The sequence below is a fragment of the Oscarella lobularis genome, chromosome 2, assembly GCF_947507565.1.
Source record: "Oscarella lobularis chromosome 2, ooOscLobu1.1, whole genome shotgun sequence".
Classification (NCBI taxonomy): Eukaryota; Metazoa; Porifera; class Homoscleromorpha; order Homosclerophorida; family Oscarellidae; genus Oscarella; species Oscarella lobularis.
In genome coordinates, this window is record NC_089176.1 from 603,591 (window position 1) to 618,581 (window position 14,991).

Consider the following 14,991-nt stretch of genomic DNA (forward strand, 5'->3'; position numbering starts at 1 on the left):
GCGAATGGGGAGATCAGAGCGCGCCGATCAAAGCACGGCACAGATAATGGTCACAAAACTACGAATAACAGTACAATGCTCCCCCGAAAGTATAATGTAGAGCGCAGGCTACGTGTGCCGACTAAATATACTAAATATCCGACGTGGCAGTTGGATTTGGTGAATTGGTAGCAGCAATGCTTTCTTCGTAAATTGCATTCTCCGAACTTCGTTGGCTTTTTCTGAAAAAGAGATATGGGTAGGCAAAGCGCATTACTAAACGTTATAGTACGCTCGTGGAATGTAATAGAGTGCGTTCTCACTGGCCCTTCTCGACCCCGAGTCACTATATACAAAGAAGCTTACTCATTGCACATTGTAGTTTATTGTCTTTTAGCTTAAATACCGCTGATATGGCTCCGCGTACACGGTCTCTTCAAGAGGCTTAGATACAGAATCGAAGCTCGTTTGCCTGTTATCCAGAGTATACCCACTTTTTTTTAGAAAATCAATAACTGACCTGTCAAAAAGAGGATTTCGGTACGTCACGTTTACAGTCATGTCGTCGTCGTCTTTTTTGTCCTTTCTGTGCAAAATCAATTTAAAAGCTTCAATATTTCTTATTCGTAGCGATCTTTCCTACCCTTTGCCTTTGGGTGAGGTGGCTGCAGGCTTTGGTTCGGCGTAGATCGCCTCCGACGCCTCGCCTTGCCGTTGTCTATAATAGTGATTTATAGACATCTTGCTTGTTCAGTAGTAGGTACGGTGCCTAACCTGACACCGTCGTAATCGTTAGTCGTTCCAGAGGCCGTTGAAACTTTGGGCATCCACCTGTACCAAAGCGTCGATCATGTAACCGAACAAAGCTAGTTTGGTCGTCTACCTGATCTTTTTCTTCCTCATGTAGAGTACTATCACTATGACTACCGCAGCAATCGATACCAACAAAACAGCTCCGATTGCTCCGCCTATAATGGCTGGATTGCTCTTGCTCGTCTCTGTTCCGCCATTAATGGTTGGGTTGCTCGTCTCTGTTCCACCAATAATAGGAGAGTTGCTCTTGCTCGTCTCTGTTCCACCAATAATAGGCGAGTTGCTCTTGCTCGTCTCTGCTGATGCTGGCATAGTTGCCGTTTGTGCTTGTGTTGTTGTTTGGAAATCCGTCGCTTGTGCTTGTGTTGTTGTTTGGAAATCCGTCGCTTGTGCTTGTGTTGTTGTTTGGAAATCCGTCGCTTGTGCTTGTGTTGTTGTTTGGAAATCCGTCGCTTGTGCTTGTGTTGTTGTTTGGAAATCCGTCGCTTGTGTTGTTTCTACAGGCGGCAAAGGGAGCTCAATTAGTACGACTATGCGAGGCTTGTATGTATGTGATTTTTTTCTGTTTTGCGTTTGCTATTACGACTGTCTCCCCTTAAACCTACCTCTGCATTCGTCACTGTAACTGTATCCAACGTCGTCCAGTGCAATTACGGATGACGTTGTTCTTGTAAAGCCTCGAAATTCAACTCGCGTTGTCACCCCTGGAGCCTTCGCATTCAGTGTCGCATCTCCTTCTTGCCACTCGTTTCCACTCGCTGCGTTGGTCATATTCCACAATGTTTTCATCTCTTTGCCGTCTATAACTTCAACTACCGCCAACCAGGCAACAGGAGTAAGATCGTTCGCAACGATTCTGTACCAGAACTTAATGCCACACGGCTTCATGGTTCCTCCCAAAGGAATTCCGGTCAAAACAGCCAATTTATTACCTTTACCTCTTTGTAAAGCCATGTAGGCGTAGTGACCTTTTGACGAATTTTTCGTGTGGTCCAGTGCTAATTGCCTGACATCACCCGGAGCAAGACCATTCCAGCGTATCCACGTAGAATTCATTGACCTGCTAGTAGACGCAACCCAATCGCAGAAAGACCTTTCAAATGAACACGGCTGTTTATCTACAAAAAAAGGAACCTAGAAATGTGTATATGCAATCATTCTTCATTTACCTGGGCAAGGGGTTAGTTCAATGTCATCAAAAGCCAAGGAGAAATCTTCGTCAGTCGAACGAGTGACTTCAATCTCTAACTTTCTGACCGGGTTTATAAATGCCAATTCTTCGTACGTCCACCGCCTTGCTGATGTCCAAAACGCGATTGTTTGACTTCCGTCTGGCTCCTTTATTGACACGCGAACCTTGCCTCGAGCTATATAGACCCAACCTCGGACTCCGCACGATTTCGACGAAAGCCTGCTCGACAACGCCAGTCCAGCAGCAGCAGTTTTATTCGACGACGTCGTTGAATCGGCCAGAAGAAAATAGCCTTGTTGATTTAGTCCGACCGTGTGGTCTAGTGGGGGACAGGCTTGAGACTGTAAACAGGGAGCGGACTTTTTCCAGCCAACAGGAAGTCCTGCATCAATCCATATGCTACTGCCTTTGCCCTCAAAAGAGGAATCTAAAAAGCGCGTATTAATGAACTAAAAGCATTTCTCAAAAACGGTTACAGGTGCAGGGAAGATACTGGAGACTGTGTAGGGTGATGACGCCCATCTCTTTTCCTTCTCTCTCCGCGAAAATGGCAACAGACACAGGAAAAACGTCGAAGAAGACTTCTTTCTGAAAACGTCGTCCGCTGCCTGCCGTCACAAAGCTAGAAACGACGCTTCCATTGGGATGAATCACGTTGACTCTTAGACTGCTAAATATCAAGCTGGAATCAAGTTCGTATACGAGTCTCAAAGAGCAGATATTGTCGCCAGAGTATATCAGTCTACTTTCTAACTGAACAGTGTGCTGGTCTGACGGTATGTCGGACGACGTAAACTCAGCTACGAGTTTGTTCTGGGCGAGATTGTTTGGGTCTTGTTGAAGGCGCCATGACAGAATGTTGATTGGTAACGGCCAATTTCTTTCTGCGTAATTCCAAGAGCATGTTCCAGAAGAGAACGTGCAAGGATCCATGTCTAGGAAAAAAATGACTTTCAGTTAAGATATCATAGAGATAGGAATGCAAAGATTTATTACTTGGACAAGACAGATATTCGACGTCGTCCAAGGCTACTCTTGCGTTTGAATTGACATCAAAGTTGCCTTGAATTACAAATCTCCACTGAGGTGAAGGAGGAGAATTGAGAGACCCCATTTCTATTGGATGCCAGTTGTTTGTTTGAATGCTTGAGACGTTCTCGAATCTCTTAATGGTATTGTTCTGCTTGTCGACGATAAAAAGACTGAGAGAGTCGCTCGACTTGACATTATACATGTAGAGGACAAATTTGACAAAACACACATTATCGTCCTCATTGACGGTTTGACTGACGAGCTGCGCTACCTTTCCTCTACTAGACCATCCATCAACAAAGACGTATCTGCCTTGGCTCGACATAGTCGTGTGATCGATTGCTGGACGATAGGGCGACAAAGGGCTAATCTTCCAAAGAACCTTTTTTGAACTCTGCTGTACTTCAGTTGACCAGGAGCAAAAATTTCCTTCAAAGGTACACCCTAAAAACACGTAAATTCATGGAACAACGGAACGTTAATACAATATCTTACATCTACAGGAGAGAAACTGGACATCATCGACAGCGGCTTCTCCTCCATAATTTGTGCTATATGACATGACAAACAAAACGTTAGAGGGTTCAACGATCTCGAGGGACACTAAAGTCGTCGTCCACTCCAGATAGCTTGGTTTCATCTTAGCAATCGTTGTTCGAGACGGATACAGCTGCACTTCTAATTGTCCGTGATAATCGACTGAGTAGGCAAATCGTAGTCCGCAGATGTTGTCCGACGGCTGAATTAGAACGCTTTCCAGCTCGCTCGCCCATCCGGTGGAGGAGGGTCCCACCGTCCCGAAGTACCGCCCCTTTCCTGAGATTTCGAACGTGTGGTCTCCGTACGGATCTAGCCAGTTTATAAGGCTGGATCCCGTTTTCCAGTCGTGGTTTCGAGAACCGTTCGGTTGCCAGCCGCACGTACTCGTTTCAAAAGTGCAATTGGCCAAGTCTAAGAAAAGATGTGATACTGACTGCGTGTCCGAGGGAATATGATTTCGATGTGCTTCTGACTAATATACAGTACCGATTAGAGCGCGAGCTGGTGCAATCATGAAGAACAAAACCAATATAGCAACGCCGCCATGACGTCCGTAACACGCCATATCTGCGTGCCCTTTTTGTCGTGTCAATTGGCGCAACTTAAACTGCTGTATACCAAGATTGATTTTTGAACGCTTTTCTGAAAGGCCACGCCTCTTTTACGCGTGGATATCAACGGAGAAGGGAAGTGAGTCACTCAGACGGCGAGTTAATTAGCCTGAGCACGTGGCCTGGTACGAGGCGAGTACACAAGTCTGTCTCGTTTTCGACAGGCCTGCAGGAACAGGAACGTGCACCAACGACGACCATAGTCTACTACACACAGCATATTTATGGTCATAAGCGGTGAGCACACCAGAGATTTGTGTCGGCTACTCAGTGACGGTTTTCCCTGGTAGACTAAAGCACAGCCTATTTATCTAGAGTAACAAGACTCAACGGCAGACCAGTACTTTTACCTGTTCTTTCTTGATACGGGACTCGACCTACGGGCCTCTTCAGCACATCAACCGTCCGATTCCGTGAATGTCGTACGCCAACCTTTCCTTTTTGCACTGTTTTATTGCTAGTAGCTATTTGAAAGGCGCGAACGCAAGGTGTACCTCGACTGCAACGCTACAACGCCTCTGGCAGAGGACGTTCTTCGTGCAATCTACAGTGCATTAGCCGATTGCTGGGCTAATCCGAGCAGTTCACACAACGAAGGTTGTGAAAAATGAATTAACTTTCTATGTCTAATGCATTGACAGGTAAAAAGGCCAAGGTTGTTATTGACAATGCAAGACACTGGGTGTCAAAGATGATCAATTCTACAGAGAGAGGTTCTAATGAAAAATAGTCTCAGATGAACCACGTTGATGATTACAATTTTACTCTTTTTTTTCAGACGTCATCTTTACGTCTGGAGGGACCGAGTCTAATAACCTGGCTATTCATTCGGCTGTTGAGTACTACTCCAGCTCAAGGGACTTTGGTCGCCTGCCGCACGTTGTCACTACTAATCTTGAACACGATTCAGTTGCCTTATGTGTACAAGCACTAAAGCAAAAGGGCTGTATAGGTATGGAATTCGTTCGTGCGCGTTCTTTAGTCAAATGTGCATGCAGATTTGTCCGTTGTTTTGGCTTCACACGAGGATGGAACAGTGCACGCTGAGGATATCGTTGCTGAGCTGAGGTACCCGCCCAGTGGTGGTAGTTCATAGGCGAGATTCTTCATTTCTCTTGTCAGGCCAAATACAGTTCTTGTGTCCGTAATGATGGCAAATAATGAGACAGGCATCATTCAGGTAATTAGACTATTGCAGTGATAGGCCTTAAAAATTGCTGATGCTCTCTAGCCTGTTTCTGAAATTGCTTCTGCAGTGAAAAAATGGTCAACACAGCAAAAGACAAGAATACTGATTCACACAGACGCAGCCCAAGTATGTACACTGTTTCGTTTTCCAGCTGGCCTCGTCTCGTCTTCTAGGCAATAGGAAAAATTCCTGTTGACGTGGAAGATCTTGGAGTTGATTACCTCACAATAGCTGGTCATAAGGTCAGTCAGTTAGTCGTGTTGTTTGAATGAAAGATTTTTTGCAGTTCTATGGTCCTCGTACGGGTGCTCTATACGCAAGGAATCCTGGCGTAGATACGCCCATTCATGCCATGTTGTACGGAGGGGGACAAGAGAGAAATTTTCGACCGGGGTAATACAATGGAAGCTAATTAAAGAAACGACGTCATTTACGCGTCCAGGACGGAGAATACAGGCATGATAGCAGGTCTGGGTAAAGCGGCAGAGTTGGTTTGTAAAAATCTGGACGAGTACTCACGGAAGATGGTCAACAGTCGAGATTATTTAGAGAGCAACCTCGAGGTGCGTAGCCATAAATGTCGATAGCCTCGTCTTGCATATGTTTTGCGTCAAAAGGAAGCGTTCGAGGGCTCGGTGCAATTTAACGGTCGCTTTCTGACTTCTCGTCGTTTACCTAACACGTGCAACGTATCTTTTGTAGACTCGAGACTTGGCGGTAAGTTAGATAATTCAATTTTTTCATTTACGTTTTTGTATTATTATAACTGCAGGTTCTCAAATTTTGGCTTCGCTACAGCACACACTTGCGAGCAATGGATCGGCATGTCACGAAGGGGCAAGCAGGTAAATAGTAACCACGCTATGTTTTTTCTTTCTTTCAAACTTGCATCAGACCATCACCTATTTTGTCAGCTATTGGAGTTCCAGAAGCCATTGCACTGCGAGCGCTTAGACTAAGTACGGGACGCCAAACGACACAGGACGACATTGATTGCGTTGTGGAAGACATCCGAGTTGCGCTTACCAAACAATAGAGATAAACATTAGTAGAGCTTTACAAATTATTGAGCCCTATCACGTGATGAATTCCTATGTAGTAAATTTGTTGCCGTAAGAACAGCAACATGCGTCGTCTCTCGCCTTTCGTCCATCGAATCCGAGTGTCGAGACAAGTGCGTCGAAGCAGCAGGAGTAGCGTATGCTCTCTCAAACTTCACGAGGTGAAGCAAACGTCTGAAGGACCCGAACTGAAACGACATCGAACGATCTAGGTTCTCGTCGAAATGAACGCCGGCCGTTTGAGCTCGGTCGAAATAACGCAGGCGTGCATCGATCAAATGCGACAAAATCGACACCTCAACGCGACGATTTCCGAAATTTCGACCGAAATTGCACTCCAGCAAGCTCGCTCCGCGGACGCGAGACGAAAGCAGGGTCAGTCGGCCGTAGATCGATAGACGAGCGCCTTTTCTCAAGCCCTTCGTCTCGAAGAGTTATTCGTAATTAGCTATTTAATTAATTTAATTAATTAATTAAAATAACGGAGGAAGACGACGTTTTAAGGCGGGGCAGAATTAATTAATTAATTAAATTATGACACTTTTGATTGGCACGCAAAAAATGTTGACTTGTGTTTCCTTTCTAGGCTTGCCTCCACGTCGTCTCGATGGCATTCCTGTTATTGTGAAGGATAATTATGCTGTGGAGCAAATGCCCATGACCTGCGCATCGAACATGCTACGAGGCAAGAGACTGATGTCAATTTCTCCTGTTAATAACCACGTTCCCAGACTTCGCTCCATCCTATACTGCCACTGTGGTGCGGCGTTGGCTCGACGAAGGAGCAATTTTGCTGGGAAAAGCAAACATGGACGAATTTGGAACCGGGTACACAAGCGAAACGGATTATACGTTTCAATTCAATTGATATTTTTTTTCTTGCGCGTGTAGAAATGCTGGGTCAAGAAGCTTTTTGGGTCCATCGTTGAATCCGTGGCGACGGAAAGACCTGCCTGGCGAGCCAGTTCCGGGAGGAAGCTCGGGGGGAAGCGTTGCTGCAGTGGCAGCAAATATGTGCTACGGGTTAGAAATCAACCCGTGGTTTTTTTTTGAACACTCACTTGTCACTTCGTAGGTCTCTCGGGTCAGATACCGGTGGTTCCGTTCGTCTGCCCGCCTCGTATTGCGGCATCGTCGGATACCAGCCGTCATATGGCCGAGCGTCGCGATTTGGTCTGGTGCCGCTCGCCAGTTCACTCGATTGTCCGTCCGTGTTTGCGAGAAGCGTGCAGGATGCAGCTTTACTTGGAGGTTGCTCGTTTGTAATTTGCTTCCGATTGGATTTTTATTTTGGTATAGATGTCATGTGCGGCCACGATCCGCTGGATGCGACCAGCGTTCGTGGACCTCGTCTCGACACTCTCGCCGCTTTTGCTTCTGTTGATCTAGACGCCGACTATCCTCTTGAGGGCGTACGGATCGGCATTCCTCAGGTATAGAGCTCTCGTCTTCCAGTGCGTCACTCACATCACCGTTTGAAAACTAGGAACTCTACGTCGAGGAATTGAGTGATGACGGTCGTCGACTTTGGATGAAAGCAGCTGATTGGCTTCAGGACGCGGGCGCCGAAGTCGTACCGGTATCGCTACCGTCTATACCTTTGGCAGTAGCGTGCTACGAAACTGTGTGCTCCGGAGAGGCCTTTTCGAACATGTCGAAATTTAGCGGACTCACGTTTGGTGGGTGTAGTGAGAGATTGGGATAGGAGTGCCTATATTCCTGATTTTAGTCTACCTACTTTGTTCTTATCTTTAGGAGGTCAACCACTGGTTGCAGATGCATCTTCAACAGCTTTTGCTCATTGCAGAGAACAACTCCTTGGCAAGCACATGAGAGATCGAATAACTTTCGGAAGTTTTGTCCTGTCAGAAAGGTAGATCATTTTACATTACTCCAAGACTATGTCAAACTTTTAATTAAATCATTATAGAGGTGACGATAGCGGAAAATTCTTTACGCTGGCTGCCAAAGCTCGTCGGCTAATATATGACGATTTCAATAAAGTTCTGCGTAAAGACAAAGGAGTCGACGTCCTTCTATGTCTTTCATCTATCGGTCAAGCGTTCTATGCTGGGACGGATCGTGAAAAAGAATCGTCGGACGGAGTCAGTCTAATGCTGACACCAACAAATTTGGCTGGCAAGAACATCATAGTGTACCCTGGTCTCAATTCTCTAATAGAAGAGGCTTTTTTATATAGGAGCAACTGGTATTTCTATACCATGTGGATTATCATCAAGTGATAAACTTCCAATTGGATTACAGGTCATGGGGAGGCGTTTTGGAGACGAAATTATATTTAGGGTATCACGCGTGCTCGAAGCGAAAGCCGGTTTCACCTACTTTCGTAGTCAGGAACTTAATTAAATACGTTTTTGATGATTTATTCATTATGCATACAAAAAAATTGCTACAAAATCACAGTATCTAAGGAAACGATAAAGCTTGTCAATTATTCGAAATGATTGGTGAGCAATGCTCTCCTTTCGTCTTCGTTTTGCTGTTTATCACCTTGTATCTCATTTGGGTTTTCATTTTCTTTAGATCGCCAGTACTCCGTAAATGTCGAAAGCATGACGTTCATCGTTCCTTGTAAAAACACGAAAAAGGAAAGAAGACGGAAAAGAGAGCAGAGAGAGAATAGCATTCGATCAGCGAATTCCCACAAGGGCTTTCCATAAATAAAAGCCTCAGCTCGAAATGCCGTTGCAGTTCTTCCACGAGAAATTGGTCCTTCCAGAGCAAGATCGATCAGGTACCTCGCAAAGTTGATGAATGTCATGTAAGCCATGATGAATGGGTATACGTAGAAACTATAGATTGACGTCTTTGCATCCATGTGAATACGCTCGTGTTCTATGGTCGTGTGGACCTTTAGGGACCACAGATCTTTCGCTAACTTCCGAATGGTAATCGCCAATACAACTTGAACGGAAACTGCCGTCAAATTAGACGTAAAATACGCTATTTGAAGAGGTATATTCGACGAGGCATTTGACGAGACATTCTCGACGGCTAAACTGCAGCCTGAGCGGTGGAGACAAGTGTAATTGGCGTATATAGATAGAAAGCAGTAAACAACTGGAAAGCAACTAATGGAGATCAGGCCCACAGCAATGAAAACGTCAAAGCCCTGCTTTGGCTCCGTATCTTTAATCTTCTTCAAGATGCCGAAGCCAAGAAGGCATAAAAGAGAAGAAAGGATGTATTCAGCTAGGTTAGTTCCAGCGTAGTAGTCCGTACTTCCCATTAGTTCAGCCGATATAAAAGCACCACTCCAGGCTAGAGTAGCTCCAAGTGCCACAGAAAGAATGCACAAGAATCGTTTCACAACTGGTTTGAGTGAGTCATAGTTTATTTGGCTCTCTCCTCCCAATGGATTCAACTTTTGCAGTGGCGTCGTCGACCAGAAATGAAGTACTCCCGATTTTTTGCTGCTCTTCGCTACTTTCGCCAGTAAGAAAAATAGCAGAACAACGCACAACTGTATATAGAAGGGGCGCAAGCGTTTCTCTACTTTCAAATAACGCTCTTTCTCTTTAATACCGCAGTTTACATTTGCTGTTCTCTTCAAAGGCAGTCCCACGTCTTTTATGTAGTCCAAAAATTTCTCTAATCCGATAAACAGCACTGCAAAAATAGAAACAACAAAAATTGCCGTCACCTTCTCCTTAGAGCCTTTCGAATCAGATATATCATATCGAGATTTGGTGAAAAACAAATACAAAAGAACGAAGAAGAATACCAGTGACGCTAAGTTGTAGCAAAATCCTGCAGCAGTGGTACTGCTGCTAAATTCAGAAACGTTTGATTCGGATTTGCATTTGACAATGGCACGTGCCATAAACACAATAGTTCTTATAATTGCAGCAGCAGCGACCGCAGTGAGAATAAACAGAACGATCATAACTGCTATGTCCATTGGCTGCATTGACCTCTCGTTATCTTCCTTCCACAACTCTACATCACGACCCTGCCAAATGCGTGAAGCGACGTAAATCACGCCTCGTGAAAAAATTGTCAAAGTCATTGCCGCAAATCCAAGCCAGTACATTACACTGTAGTCAGACAAGTCGCTATTCGTATGCTGGGAATCAAGGGAACTCGATAAGGCAAAGCTAAGCGAAACAACAGCGGCAAGCACGCAGATGGTGATGAACGTTAACGTGTACTTCGTGGAACTAGCACCTTCCTCTATAAACAAGAAATCGACTTCTTTTTGTCTACTAAGTTACTGCGTACCATTAGAATTGACAAAATCTGTTACTGGTTGATCGCCAGCATCTATTTGCTGCCACTGGCCAAATGTTTTAGTGCTATCCATGCTTGCTGGGCTCAGTGATTCGGGCAGAGAGCTGAGCTCACGCGAGGAAAATCAGGTGGTCTATACGGGAGCTATGGAAGAGGACAAAGCATTCTTTAGCGAATTGTACACTGAAGATTCCATAGCGGCATTTGAAAAGCTAAATGGAGTAGGTTACATTGGAAGCCAAGGAAAAGCTTTTACCGAGGCAAGAGTCTATAGAGGCTAAAAGCGGCTGCTTGCTAGCTAGCTGTGACTTTACAAAGGAAGTTGCACCTCTGCTTGGGCTCAAAGAGGGAGACAGAGTTCTCGACATTGGTTCAGGGATTGGTGACGTGGCCTTTCACCTAGCAAAGGTCTGTCGGCACAAGTCCATGTCGATGTTTCGACTAAATCGTCTCGGTAGTTTAACGGTGCCGATCGACGTTCTGGGAGTCGATATTTCTGCCGCTGTGGTTAAAGTTGGTAGCGAAAGAGCTGCTTCGACGGATGTAGGAAAGGGAAACGTGAGTTTCTGGTACAGTCTATGTAGACTAGAAACTTGAGCTATTTTTGTTTAGGTGAAGTTCGAAATATGCGATGCAACGCAGGCTGATTTTCCTAGTTGCACTTTTGACGTCATAGTGATGCGCTCCGCCCTAATGCACTTGCCATATGACAAAAAATACAAAGTTGTTGAAAATTCTTTTGTAAGAACTGATTTTTTTTCTATGCCTTTTGTGAAAAATTAATTATCAGAGGTGGCTCGAACCGGGTGGACGACTCATACTCAACGATATTCACACTATCAAGGAAATTCCGGATGCAGCACTTCAAGATCACATGAAGAAACGTCATTGGTATCTACTGTCATTTGAGAAAATTTTGCAAGTCAGTAGACGAGTATCCTCTTTTACTGAACACTGCAAGCACATAGGAAACTATAATTGAATCTAAAGAACGTGGGCTGGTGTTATTAATTTCGATACAGTACAGTAGTAGAATAAGTGGAACCACGCAGTGTTTGGTGTTTGTGGCAGTGCTAGAACAGCTTTTCATGAAAATCCTTTTTTGTTAGTATCTTGAACGTGCTGGATATCGTTGTGTTACGATCAAGGACAAAAGCAAAGAATTCGCAGAGTCTCTCACTGATGAACTCATTCAGTTTGAAGCGAAACAGGAAGAACTGCTGAAGGTACATACCGGTAGTCAAATGAGGCATATAAAATGAATGTCGAATTCTATTAGGATATGCCAAAAGGCAGTTTTGAGGTGACTCTGAGTCACTGGAAATGGAAACAAGAGTGGGCTGCAAAACAGGCATTTGGAAAGTTTTACATACTAGCAGAAAAATGACGATCACGAAGACTGCCTGAGTATTTGTTGTACTGTACCCGTTCTCTTTTGTGTTGTGACTTTGTCGTGACGTAGGCTATACGGGAGATAGTCTTGGGATAGGTGTAGAGGCATAGATACTAGAAGCAGAGAGAGCTAGAAGCATAGATAGAAGACTGTAGCCTCTGTAGCCTGGTTCCAGACCTCCCCCGCGCGTTAATAGAGCGCTGCGGGCGCTCGCCGCGCACGTCGTTCATCGTCTCCAAGTCGTGTTTCTCCATTGTCCCGTTGCCCGTCTGCGTCACTACGTCGCCTCGCGCATTCGAATCAACGGCATACGCGAAGATCGACCGGAGATGCGATCCTTTCTCATCGACGACTGCTTCAACGTCATTCTCGACAGAAGAGACTTTTTCCACGTCGAAGAAAACGTCCGAGTTGGGCCGCGCGTGGCCGAGCGTCCGCCTCCAAAGCGGAAGAAGGAAAAGAAGCGAAGAAACCGAGAGAGGAGCGCGACGAATTAAATCTTTGTATTAATTAACGGAAAATTCTTTACACTGGCTGCCAAAGCTCGTCGGCTAATATTTGACGGGACGGGAATCGTCGGACGGAGTCAGTCTAATGCTGACACCAACAAATTTGGCTGGCAAGAACATCATAGTGTACCCTGGTCTCAATTCTCTAATAGAGGTTTTGCTGTTGTTGTGTGTTTATATAGGAGCAACTGGTATTTCTATACCATGTGGATTATCATCAAGTGATAAACTTCCAATTGGATTACAGGTCATGGGGAGGCGTTTTGGAGACGAAACTATACTTAGGGTATCACGCGTGCTCGAAGCGAAAGCCGGTTTCGCCTACTTTCGTGGGACGTAGTCAGGAACTTAATTAAAAACGCGACAGTAGGTATATGTTAAACTATACGTTTTTATATGCATACAAAAAAAATTGCTACGGAATCACAGTATCTAAAGAAACGATAAAGCTTGTCAATTATTCGAAAGGATTGACGAGCAATGCCCTCCTTTCGTCTTCGTTTTGCTGTTTATCACCTAGTAACTCATTTGGATTTTCATTTTTTCTAGATCGCCAGTACTCCGTAAATGTCGAAAGCATGACGTTCATCGTTCCTTGTAAAAACACGAAAAAGGAAAGAAGACGGAAAAGAGAGCAGAGAGAGATTAGCATCTGATCAGCGAATTGCCACAAGGGCTTTCCATAAATAATGGCTTCGGCTTGAAGTGCCGTTGCAGTTCTTCCATGAGAAATCGGTCCTTCCAGAGCAAGATCGATCAGGTACCTCGCAAAGTTGATGAATGTCATGTAAGCCATGATGAATGGGTATACGTAGAAACTATAGATTGACGTCTTTGCATCCATGTGAATACGCTCTTGTTCCATCGTCGTGTGGACCTTTAGGGACCACAGATCTTTCGCTAACTTCCGAATGGTAATCGCCAATACAACTTGAACGGAAACTGCCGTCAAATTAGACGTAAAATACGCTATTTGAAGTTTTGACGAGTCATTCACGACGGCTGAACTGCAGTTTGAGCGGTGGAGACAAGTGTAATTGGCGTATATAGATAGAAAGCAGTAAACAACTGGAAAGCAAGTAGTGGAGATCAGGCCCACAGCAATGAAAACGTCAAAACCCTGCTTTGGCTCCGTGTCCTTAATCTTCTTCAAGATGCCAAAGCCAAGAAGGCATAAAAGAGAAGAAAGGATGTATTCAGCTAGGTTAGCTCCAGCGTAGTGGTCCGTTCTTCCCTTTTTTTCAGCCCATATAAAATCACCACTCCAGGCGAGAGTAGCTCCAAGTGCCACGGAAAGAATGCACAAGAATCGTTTCACAACTGGTTTGAGTGAGTCATAGTTTATTTTGTTCTCTCCTCCCAATGGATTCAACTTTTGCAGTGGCGTCGTCGACCAGAAATGAAGTACTCCCGATTTTTTGCTGCTCTTCGCTACTTTCGCCAGTAAGAAAAATAGCAGGACAACGCACAACTGTATATAGAAGGGGCGCAAGCGTTTCTCTACTTTCAAATAATGCTTTTTAATATTGCAGTTGCTATTTGCCGTTCTCTTCAAAGGCAGTCCCACGTCTTTTATGTAGTCCAAAAATTTCTCTAATCCGATAAACAGCACTGCAAAAATAGAAACAACAAAAATTGCCGTCACCTTCTCCTTAGAGCCTTTTGAATCAGATATATCATATCGAGATTTGGTGAAAAACAAATACAAAAGAACGAAGAAGAATACCAGTGACGCTAAGTTGTAGCAAAATCCTGCAGCAACGGTACTGCTGCTAAATTCAGAAGCGCCTGGCTCGGATTTGCATTTGACAATGGCAATTGCCATAAACACAAGAGTTCTTATAATTTCAGCAGCAGCAACCGCAGTGAGAATAAACAGAACGATCATAACTGCTATGTCCATTGGCTGCATTGACCTCTCGTTATCTTCCTTCCACAACTCTACATCACGACCCTGCCAAATGCGTGAAGCGACGTAAATCACGCCTCGTGAAAAAATTGTCAAAGTCATTGCCGCAAATCCAAGCCAGTACATTACACTGTAGTCAGACAAGTCGCTATTCGTATGCTGGGAATCAAGGGAACTCGATAAGGCAAAGCTAAGCGAAACAACAGCGGCAAGCACGCAGATGGTGATGAACGTTAACGTGTACTTCGTGGAACTAGCACCTTCCTCTATAAACAAGAAATCGACTTCTTTTTGTCTACTAAGTTACTGCGTACCATTAGAATTGACAAAATCTGTTACTGGTTGATCGCCAGCATCTATTTGCTGCCACTGGCCAAATGTTTTAGTGCTATCCATGCTTGCTGGGCTCAGTGATTCGCTGAGTTCACACTAGGAAGATCCGGTTGTCTATACGGGAGCTGTGGAAGAGGACATTCTTTAGCGAATTGTACACTGAAGATTCCATAGCGGCA

At 44.7% G+C, this 14,991-nt stretch overlaps 6 protein-coding genes across 7 annotated transcripts; 3 read left to right on the top strand and 3 right to left on the bottom strand.

Annotated features, from left to right (window-relative positions):
- Positions 1–65: 65 nt before the first annotated feature.
- Positions 66–4,373, bottom strand: LOC136183520 (MAM and LDL-receptor class A domain-containing protein 1-like). Its single transcript, XM_065970183.1, has 13 exons — positions 4,043–4,373; positions 3,512–3,967; positions 2,981–3,460; positions 2,461–2,919; positions 1,962–2,411; positions 1,398–1,910; positions 863–1,289; positions 754–810; positions 623–697; positions 500–565; positions 386–451; positions 272–325; positions 66–221 (listed from the first exon to the last, which is right to left on the bottom strand). Exons 1-13 carry the CDS (start codon positions 4,119–4,121, stop codon positions 131–133), a joined length of 3,273 nt encoding a protein of 1,090 aa, XP_065826255.1. The 5' UTR covers positions 4,122–4,373; the 3' UTR covers positions 66–130.
- Positions 4,247–6,475, top strand: LOC136183525 (selenocysteine lyase-like). 2 transcript variants are annotated; one of them, XM_065970189.1, is made up of 14 exons: positions 4,247–4,404; positions 4,458–4,589; positions 4,643–4,764; positions 4,809–4,880; positions 4,946–5,119; positions 5,166–5,235; positions 5,290–5,347; positions 5,399–5,482; positions 5,530–5,598; positions 5,643–5,749; positions 5,799–5,919; positions 5,974–6,073; positions 6,129–6,201; positions 6,251–6,475. In XM_065970189.1, the coding sequence occupies exons 2-14, from the start codon at positions 4,585–4,587 to the stop codon at positions 6,390–6,392; spliced, it is 1,197 nt and encodes a 398-aa protein (XP_065826261.1). In that variant the 5' UTR covers positions 4,247–4,404; positions 4,458–4,584; the 3' UTR covers positions 6,393–6,475. The 2 variants fall into 2 exon arrangements, with proteins under 2 accessions (XP_065826261.1, XP_065826262.1); XM_065970190.1 differs by having other exon boundaries at positions 6,271–6,475.
- Positions 6,476–8,861, top strand: LOC136183523 (glutamyl-tRNA(Gln) amidotransferase subunit A, mitochondrial-like). Its single transcript, XM_065970187.1, has 11 exons — positions 6,476–6,578; positions 6,630–6,792; positions 7,004–7,102; positions 7,149–7,245; positions 7,309–7,440; positions 7,493–7,668; positions 7,717–7,850; positions 7,904–8,096; positions 8,173–8,290; positions 8,348–8,556; positions 8,618–8,861. The coding sequence occupies exons 1-11, from the start codon at positions 6,483–6,485 to the stop codon at positions 8,782–8,784; spliced, it is 1,584 nt and encodes a 527-aa protein (XP_065826259.1). The 5' UTR covers positions 6,476–6,482; the 3' UTR covers positions 8,785–8,861.
- On the bottom strand, positions 8,794–10,802 carry LOC136183521 (uncharacterized). Its single transcript, XM_065970185.1, has 2 exons — positions 10,660–10,802; positions 8,794–10,611 (listed from the first exon to the last, which is right to left on the bottom strand). The coding sequence occupies exons 1-2, from the start codon at positions 10,739–10,741 to the stop codon at positions 8,870–8,872; spliced, it is 1,824 nt and encodes a 607-aa protein (XP_065826257.1). The 5' UTR covers positions 10,742–10,802; the 3' UTR covers positions 8,794–8,869.
- Positions 10,803–10,815: 13 nt separating this feature from the next.
- Positions 10,816–12,993, top strand: LOC136183529 (uncharacterized). Its single transcript, XM_065970193.1, has 8 exons — positions 10,816–10,928; positions 10,987–11,076; positions 11,127–11,226; positions 11,281–11,409; positions 11,459–11,590; positions 11,778–11,894; positions 11,948–12,680; positions 12,753–12,993. The coding sequence occupies exons 4-7, from the start codon at positions 11,347–11,349 to the stop codon at positions 12,053–12,055; spliced, it is 420 nt and encodes a 139-aa protein (XP_065826265.1). The 5' UTR covers positions 10,816–10,928; positions 10,987–11,076; positions 11,127–11,226; positions 11,281–11,346; the 3' UTR covers positions 12,056–12,680; positions 12,753–12,993.
- On the bottom strand, positions 12,964–14,908 carry LOC136183522 (uncharacterized). Its single transcript, XM_065970186.1, has 2 exons — positions 14,794–14,908; positions 12,964–14,745 (listed from the first exon to the last, which is right to left on the bottom strand). Exons 1-2 carry the CDS (start codon positions 14,873–14,875, stop codon positions 13,028–13,030), a joined length of 1,800 nt encoding a protein of 599 aa, XP_065826258.1. The 5' UTR covers positions 14,876–14,908; the 3' UTR covers positions 12,964–13,027.
- Positions 14,909–14,991: the final 83 nt, after the last annotated feature.

What these genes read in the sequence shown, in the direction of transcription:
- LOC136183520 (XM_065970183.1), bottom strand. Translation starts at nt 4,121, where the DNA reads ATGGCGTGTTACGGACGTCATGGCGGCGTTGCTATATTGGTTTTGTTC. An exon ending in TTACAGTGACGAATGCAGAG is followed by an intron (nt 1,290 to 1,397) that starts GTAGGTTTAAGG and finishes TGCCGCCTGTAG; the next exon opens with AAACAACACAAGCGACGGAT. An exon ending in AACGATTACGACGGTGTCAG is followed by an intron (nt 698 to 753) that starts GTTAGGCACCGT and finishes TCACTATTATAG; the next exon opens with ACAACGGCAAGGCGAGGCGT.
- LOC136183525 (XM_065970189.1), top strand. An exon ending in TCACAATAGCTGGTCATAAG is followed by an intron (nt 5,599 to 5,642) that starts GTCAGTCAGTTA and finishes GATTTTTTGCAG; the next exon opens with TTCTATGGTCCTCGTACGGG. An exon ending in TGTCACGAAGGGGCAAGCAG is followed by an intron (nt 6,202 to 6,250) that starts GTAAATAGTAAC and finishes AACTTGCATCAG; the next exon opens with ACCATCACCTATTTTGTCAG.
- LOC136183523 (XM_065970187.1), top strand. Translation starts at nt 6,483, where the DNA reads ATGCGTCGTCTCTCGCCTTTCGTCCATCGAATCCGAGTGTCGAGACAA. An exon ending in GGACGCGAGACGAAAGCAGG is followed by an intron (nt 6,793 to 7,003) that starts GTCAGTCGGCCG and finishes TTTCCTTTCTAG; the next exon opens with GCTTGCCTCCACGTCGTCTC. An exon ending in ATGGACGAATTTGGAACCGG is followed by an intron (nt 7,246 to 7,308) that starts GTACACAAGCGA and finishes TTGCGCGTGTAG; the next exon opens with AAATGCTGGGTCAAGAAGCT.
- LOC136183521 (XM_065970185.1), bottom strand. Translation starts at nt 10,741, where the DNA reads ATGGATAGCACTAAAACATTTGGCCAGTGGCAGCAAATAGATGCTGGC. An exon ending in AGATTTTGTCAATTCTAATG is followed by an intron (nt 10,612 to 10,659) that starts GTACGCAGTAAC and finishes TCTTGTTTATAG; the next exon opens with AGGAAGGTGCTAGTTCCACG.
- LOC136183529 (XM_065970193.1), top strand. Translation starts at nt 11,347, where the DNA reads ATGCGCTCCGCCCTAATGCACTTGCCATATGACAAAAAATACAAAGTT. An exon ending in CATTTGAGAAAATTTTGCAA is followed by an intron (nt 11,591 to 11,777) that starts GTCAGTAGACGA and finishes CTTTTTTGTTAG; the next exon opens with TATCTTGAACGTGCTGGATA. An exon ending in AACAGGAAGAACTGCTGAAG is followed by an intron (nt 11,895 to 11,947) that starts GTACATACCGGT and finishes GAATTCTATTAG; the next exon opens with GATATGCCAAAAGGCAGTTT.
- LOC136183522 (XM_065970186.1), bottom strand. Translation starts at nt 14,875, where the DNA reads ATGGATAGCACTAAAACATTTGGCCAGTGGCAGCAAATAGATGCTGGC. An exon ending in AGATTTTGTCAATTCTAATG is followed by an intron (nt 14,746 to 14,793) that starts GTACGCAGTAAC and finishes TCTTGTTTATAG; the next exon opens with AGGAAGGTGCTAGTTCCACG.